Source organism: Oncorhynchus nerka, linkage group LG1, assembly GCF_034236695.1.
Source record: "Oncorhynchus nerka isolate Pitt River linkage group LG1, Oner_Uvic_2.0, whole genome shotgun sequence".
In the NCBI taxonomy this organism is placed as follows: Eukaryota; Metazoa; Chordata; class Actinopteri; order Salmoniformes; family Salmonidae; genus Oncorhynchus; species Oncorhynchus nerka.
Genome location: NC_088396.1, coordinates 55,485,005 through 55,492,764, shown reverse-complemented (window position 1 = coordinate 55,492,764; position 7,760 = coordinate 55,485,005). Strand labels below are relative to the sequence as shown.

General features: G+C 42.8%; 1 protein-coding gene and 1 pseudogene across 1 annotated transcript; one reads left to right on the top strand and one right to left on the bottom strand.

Annotated features, from left to right (window-relative positions):
- Positions 1-1,580: 1,580 nt before the first annotated feature.
- Positions 1,581-4,340, top strand: si:ch211-67e16.4 (uncharacterized). The gene is made up of 3 exons (XM_029654898.2): positions 1,581-2,569; positions 2,896-3,429; positions 3,644-4,340. The coding sequence occupies exons 1-3, from the start codon at positions 1,927-1,929 to the stop codon at positions 4,258-4,260; spliced, it is 1,794 nt and encodes a 597-aa protein (XP_029510758.1). The 5' UTR covers positions 1,581-1,926; the 3' UTR covers positions 4,261-4,340.
- A 1,631-nt stretch (positions 4,341-5,971) lies between these two features.
- LOC135571773 (dynein heavy chain-like) lies at positions 5,972-7,743 on the bottom strand (annotated as a pseudogene).
- Between the last annotated feature and the right edge of the window lie 17 nt (positions 7,744-7,760).

Sequence of the window (7,760 nt, the reverse complement as noted above, 5' to 3'; positions counted from 1 at the left end):
TTTACCCAGTAGGCACACCACATCATTCCAACCTGGAAACGTGTGTAATATTTGGTGTTGATCAATGAAGATTTGAACCTATTTTCACCCAATCAAAAAGCCTGTTGAATTCCCAAAATGTGTTATCGCTATGCATTCAACCATTTAAAAGCACAACCAAGTTTCAAAGTGGGAATAAATGGTCAGATATTTTGTATTTATACAACAAATGAATGTGTTTCCACTGTGCTTCATATAACAGCACAACCAAATGAACTGGATTAGAGTTGAGATTACATTTCAAGTACATACTGCACATGGTAAATGCTGTTGGAGATTCTGCACAGACTATGACAGTAATTGTGAAGATCTCCACAGACCTGCACGCTTTCTATGACGACATAAGAAGACATTTATAGTTACAGGAACTTCCAAATATGGCCATGGATGATACTCATTTTAAGGTCGAATAAATACTCTTACATTCGTTTGTAAAATAGTCTGAACTTTAGTCTATTAAACTGTATTACAAAAGTAATATAGATTGTTTTGTTTAGTTGTCAACGCAACCAAATATCTAAATGAAAGAATAGGACTTCAAGTTTGATTTAGTTCTGTTCTTTAACTGTGATTTTTAAGTTGAGATGGAGACATGAATCCAACAAATTAATTATGAATTTGTAGACAAACTGGAATTAAAGCCAAACTAAGTCAGTGTCTCAGATGGAACTATCCATGTTGACAACCAAAGACTATTTAATATCCAGTTTGTACTACAAACTAAGAATTGATACGTTAGATTCACATATCCATCTCATCCAAACATCTAATTTGAAGATTAGGACTACAAAATACACTTTAACGTTTAATTTAGTCCTATTCTTTAACATTGATATTTGGTTGAGATAGAGATATGAATCCAACATATTAATTATTAACTTGAATATCCAATTTCAAATCAGCCAAAGCTAGTCTATTTTTAGTTGAATTGAAACAGTAGCTGTTGATGACTTCCCTAATGCAATATATAATATATAATATATAATATAGGCCTAAATAGTTGAATTGATTATATATAAAGTATGGTTTACTGTACATTTAATTTGATCTGTTAAATCTACCCTTTGGATTGACCTTGATAACAATAGTGAATCTTTTAAGTTATCAAGAGATCTCTCAATAATTATTTTGAAAGATAACACATTGACAGTAGTCAGTGATAAATATCCCAGTTAAGCAGGTTAAAACCCTGGATGGGAGACCAAATAGATAGTTGTAGAGTAGGAGGTGCTGTCCAGCCTATTTGTTTTTTGGTAGTGGATATAACGTTGAAGATCTGATGTTGGTACAAATTCAACATATTTTATACAAGGTTGAAATACTATGTTGATACTATATTGAAAATTGGTTACCATTGATATAATACTGTGATTGTAATTTCACCATCAAAACAACAGTTGATTACTAATCCAAAGTATAATTCACATAGATTCCACATCACAATACGTCGACAAATTACGTTGAAACAATTGTGATTCAACCAGTTTGTGTTGGTCATCAAATATGTATTGTTCCTTCCCGGAACTTAAACCACCAGAGATGACGGACGCATTTGATGAAACACAGGAAATATCAAATGAAGAATATCTTTGTTTACATGGGTCCGAAGAAGCAGGAAACGCTTCAATTTGATTAGTTTAGAAATGATCTAGGCACGTTCTTGTTGAATCACTTTGCAAACAATGAAAAACGATCCAATAGTCTTGTTTAGTTAGATCTTTGGAGCATGGTGATGATGTCAGCTTGCTACGACGGTAGCTAGCTAGCTATCTCGACATTAGCAACAATCAGTCGCTAGCTAAACAGCTCACGGAGGACGACTGACTATGATATTTGACCTCCGATGTTATTAAGATATTAAAATATTTATAAAAGTAAAGAAAAAAAATGGATATCAGTCTAACAGTTTCCCTAATGCAGGGCCAGATGGGTACCGTGATAGAGAGAGCGGTGAGTGCCGCTGTTGAGACGGTGTTAGGGGAGATGCTGAAGGTGGTCGGTATTAAATTCGACGAGCTGAAGAGGGAGGTCGCAGCAAAAGAAAAAGAGACCGAGAGCATCAGACAGATGCTGGACATATCCCGATCTCAGATGAAGACAATGCGGAAGTACATGAACGCTCTGAGTGCCAGGCAGCAGGAGCACTCTGCCACTTACCAGACCAACCAGAGTACAGCATTCGGTCATTCGGATCCGCATAGACCTCACTGTTCCTCAGCGGCTGCATCCGAGGCAGCACAGTCCTCTGGTTTATCACAACCACAGAGAAGGACGGTTACCAACACCCACGTTGCCATTACAAATGGAAACGTACAGTCAAGGAATCAAATCACTATCGCTCTACCCTCTGATAACTTGGCCAGATCCTCCCAACCTTCTGAGAATATTATAAGGGCCACATCATCATCGTCATCGTTTGACAACCATGATGACCTGACTGCCACGGTCTCACAAGCTCTGGAGAGCCCATCATTGATCACCCCTGTCTCTGCAATAAACAGTTCATCAGAGCACCTGGAACCTTTGAAAGGTAAAATAAAATATGCTTTGTTGAGTATGTATGGGTATTTTTCAGTTTTTGCTTGAATATGTAAATTGATGGCCCTATTGACTGAGACCCAGTACGGCCCTAGTGACTGAGACCCAGTACGGCCCTAGTGACTGAGACCCAGTACGGCCCTAGTGACTGAGACCCAGTACGGCCCTAGTGACTGAGACCCAGTACGGCCCTAGTGACTGAGACCCAGTACGGCCCTAGTGACTGACCCAGTACGGCCCTAGTGACTGAGACGTAGTATATCCCTCTATATTCTCCCTGTGTTGGTTGACCACCATGTTACCTCTCTATCTCTCCAGAGGAGCCCCCAGCCCCCCTGGACCCCGAGGTGTCTGATGAGAGCCAGAGGAGGGAGGAGGAAGAAGAGTGTCAGGCTGAGTGGACCATCATTACACAGCCACCAGAGACCAGCACAGACCCTGGGGACCAGCTGGTCCTCTCCCCACCAAGGACTGACGGAGCAGATTGCTTTGCCACCATGGCTGCTGGGAGTGCCCAGCCTCAGCTCCAGGTGAAAGAGGAGGAGGCCGAGGTGGAGATCATCTGTATCAAGCAGGAACCGGAGGACGTTGAGAGTTTGCTGTTCAACCTGGCTGCTGAGGTCCTCAACTCCCAGGGCAACCTTTTAGACAGGCACACTCAGGGGAGCCTCCTGGACTGTCACAGGACAGTACCCTCACAGGGCCAGAGAGAGAGGACAGTACCCTCACAGGGCCAGAGAGAGAGGACAGTACCCTCACAGGGCCAGAGAGAGAGGACAGCTTCCCTTTCCTCACAGAGCCAGAGGACATTAACAGAGCACACAGTGTTCAGCTCAGCCAGCCCTTGTACATGTGAGTAGAGTAACGTTCTGCTGTGTTGTTGTTACTGTGTGTCAGTTCAGTAGGATGTTACCTAGCCTGGTCCCAGATCTGTTTGTGTTGTATAGCCAAGTCCTATGATCCTATTACCAGAGGACTTGGCCAGACAGCACAAACAGATCTGGAACCAGGCTACATATTATACACCTGAACTAATGACTTGTTGTCTGTCCTCTTCATTCTCAAGATGGGCTGTCCCAGCCAGCGATGTCCATGTCACGAGGAGTTGCTCCCAGGCCGATGGTGCGTCCGTGGCCCAAAGACCTGAGTCTGTACGAGGAGTTTAAAATGAGACGAACTGAGCTGAGGAGGAGGAGCCAGACCCGTCGGAGGGAGATGGAGAAGAACCTTCCCCAGCCTCTCTTAGCTGACCTGGTGAAGGAGAGACGGGAGAAGACCCGGCTCAGAGTGGCCCGCTGGAGAGCCAAGAGGAAGCTGCAGGCCTGCCAACTGACTCAGATGAGCCAGACACAACACCAGGCTGGACCTGGTCTGGGTCAGGGGAACAGTGGGCTGGCGAATCATAGCCCGATTAGCCAACACACACAGCACAAAACCACAGGCCCCACTCAGACTCCGCAGAGGAACCGTGCTGCCATCTCTCAATCGCAGTACAACAACAGTTTTTTGTACAACAGAAGTCACTGTGAGACTGGGGCTAGTAATGTTAACTACCCTCCTCTGCAGTTCAACTCCTCCTCTCTAATGCTGGGACAACACGGAGGACACAATATGATGGAGCCTGTCATGATATCATCCTCACAGCAGGGCCTCTCACTGACTGACTCAGAGCTGTACCAGTAACAGGAGAACAACAGTACCAGGTCTACTCTACAGGAGAACAACAGTACCAGGTCTACTCTACAGGAGAACAACAGTACCAGGTCTACTCTACAGGAGAACAACAGTACCAGGTCTACTCTACAGGAGAACAACAGTACCAGGTCTACTCTACAGGAGAACAACAGTACCAGGTCTACTCTACAGGAGAACAACAGTACCAGGTCTACTCTACAGGAGAACAACAGTACCAGGTCTACTCTACAGGAGAACAACAGTACCAGGTCTACTCTACAGGAGAACAACAGTACCAGGTCTACTCTACAGGAGAACAACAGTACCAGGTCTACTCTAACAGTAACAGGAGAACAACAGTACCAGGTCTACTCTACAGGAGAACAACAGTACCAGGTCTACTCTACAGGAGAACAACAGTACCAGGTCTACTCTACAGGAGAACAACAGTACCAGGTCTACTCTACAGGAGATCAACAGTACCAGGTCTACTCTACAGGAGAACAACAGTACCAGGTCTACTCTACAGGAGAACAACAGTACCAGGTCTACTCTACAGGAGAACAACATTACCAGGTCTACTCTACAGGAGAACAACAGTACCAGGTCTACTCTACAGGAGAACAACAGTACCAGGTCTACTCTACAGGAGAACAACAGTACCAGGTCTACTCTACAGGAGAACAACAGTACCAGGTCTACTCTACAGGAGAACAACAGTACCAGGTCTACTCTACAGGAGAACAACAGTACCAGGTCTACTCTACAGGAGAACAACAGTACCAAGTCTACTCTACAGGAGAACAACAGTACCAGGTCTACTCTACAGGAGAACAACAGTACCAGGTCTACTCTACAGGAGAACAACAGTACCAGGTCTACTCTACAGGAGAACAACAGTACCAGGAGAACAACAGTACCAGGTCTCTACTAACAGGAGAACAACAGTACCAGGTCTACTCTAGAGACAACAGTACCAGGTCTACTCTACAGGAGAACAACAGTACCAGGTCTACTCTACAGGAGAACAACAGTACCAGGTCTACTCTACAGGAGAACAACAGTACCAGGTCTACACTACAGGAGAACAACGGTACCAGGTCTACTCTACCAGTAACAGGAGAACAACAGTACCAGGTCTACTCTACAGGAGAACAACAGTACCAGGTCTACTCTACAGGAGAACAACAGTACCAGGTCTACTCTACAGGAGAACAACAGTACCAGGTCTACTCTACAGGAGAACAACGGTACCAGGTCTACTCTACAGGAGAACAACGGTACCAGGTCTACTCTACCAGTAACAGGAGAACAACAGTACCAGGTCTACTCTACAGGAGAACAACAGTACCAGGTCTACTCTACAGGAGAACAACGGTACCAGGTCTACTCTACCAGTAACAGGAGAACAACAGTACCAGGTCTACTCTACCAGTAACAGGAGATCCAATCAGAGTACACTTTTGTTGAGTATTGTAAGGCATCTATTCCCTATGTGTAGAGTATTGTAAGGCATCTATTCCCTATGTGGTGCTCTACTTTGGACAAGGGCCTTTTTGGCTTCCTCGGGAACACTTTGACTTATGGGACACAACCTATTACTTCTGGCTAATAACATGAGATCTTTCACATGGAATTGTGTGAACGCATAATTATCTAACTGTCTAAGATAAATCTATTTAAATGTGCTTTTATTTTAGTATAACAGCCTAATAATTATTTAATTTGCTAACAAAAAAATAACCCCAAAATGTGTTTTTTGTGTACAACAATTCTTTATTAATGTTAAAATAGAGACATTGACCATCCTTACATGTCTAGAAATATACACACTACATGAATAACTGCTAGGATCATAACATGGAGGGTACTGTACTGAATAACATGGATACTGTACTGAATAACATGGAGGGTACTGTACTGAATAACATGGAGGATACTGTACTGAATAACATGGAGGGTACTGTACTGAATAACATGGAGGGTACTGTACTGAATAACATGGAGGGTACTGTACTGAATAACATGGATACTGTACTGAATAACATGGGTACTGTACTGAATAACATGGAGGGTACTGTACTGAATAACATGGAGGGTACTGTACTGAATAACATGGGTACTGTACTGAATAACATGGAGGGTACTGTACTGAATAACATGGATACTGTACTGAATAACATGGAGGGTACTGTACTGAATAACATGGAGGGTACTGAATAACATGGAGGGTACTGTACTGAATAACATGGAGGGTACTGTACTGAATAACATGGAGGGTACTGTACTGAATAACATGGAGGGTACTGTACTGAATAACATGGAGGATACTGTACTGAATAACATGGAGGGTACTGTACTGAATAACATGGAGGGTACTGTACTGAATAACATGGAGGGTACTGTACTGAATAACATGGAGGGTACTGTACTGAATAACATGGAGGATACTGTACTGAATAACATGGGTACTGTACTGAATAACATGGAGGGTACTGTACTGAATAACATGGAGGATACTGTACTGAATAACATGGATACTGTACTGAATAACATGGAGGGTACTGTACTGAATAACATGGAGGGTACTGTACTGAATAACATGGAGGATACTGTACTGAATAACATGGAGGGTACTGTACTGAATAACATGGAGGGTACTGTACTGAATAACATGGAGGGTACTGTACTGAATAACATGGAGGGTACTGTACTGAATAACATGGAGGATACTGTACTGAATAACATGGAGGATACTGTACTGAATAACATGGAGGGTACTGTACTGAATAACATGGATACTGTACTGAATAACATGGATACTGTACTGAATAACATGGAGGGTACTGTACTGAATAACATGGATACTGTACTGAATAACATGGAGGATACTGTACTGAATAACATGGAGGATACTGTACTGAATAACATGGAGGGTACTGTACTGAATAACATGGAGGGTACTGTACTGAATAACATGGAGGGTACTGTACTGAATAACATGGAGGGTACTGTACTGAATAACATGGAGGGTACTGTACTGAATAACATGGAGGGTACTGTACTGAATAACATGGATACTGTACTGAATAACATGGAGGATACTGTACTGAATAACATGGAGGATACTGTACTGAATAACATGGAGGGTACTGTACTGAATAACATGGAGGGTACTGTACTGAATAACATGGATACTGTCCTGAATAACATGGAGGGTACTGTACTGAATAACATGGAGGATACTGTACTGAATAACATGGAGGGTACTGTACTGAATAACATGGAGGGTACTGTACTGAATAACATGGAGGGTACTGTACTGAATAACATGGATACTGTACTGAATAACATGGAGGGTACTGTACTGAATAACATGGATACTGTACTGAATAACATGGATACTGTACTGAATAACATGGAGGGTACTGTACTGAATAACATGGAGGGTACTGTACTGAATAACATGGAGGGTACTGTACTGAATAACATGGAGGATACTGTACTGA

Coding starts and splice junctions, on each gene's coding strand:
- si:ch211-67e16.4 (XM_029654898.2), top strand. CDS start 1,927: ATGGATATCAGTCTAACAGTTTCCCTAATGCAGGGCCAGATGGGTACC. Junction 2,570..2,895: donor GCACCTGGAACCTTTGAAAG/GTAAAATAAAAT, acceptor CTATCTCTCCAG/AGGAGCCCCCAGCCCCCCTG. Junction 3,430..3,643: donor CTCAGCCAGCCCTTGTACAT/GTGAGTAGAGTA, acceptor TTCATTCTCAAG/ATGGGCTGTCCCAGCCAGCG.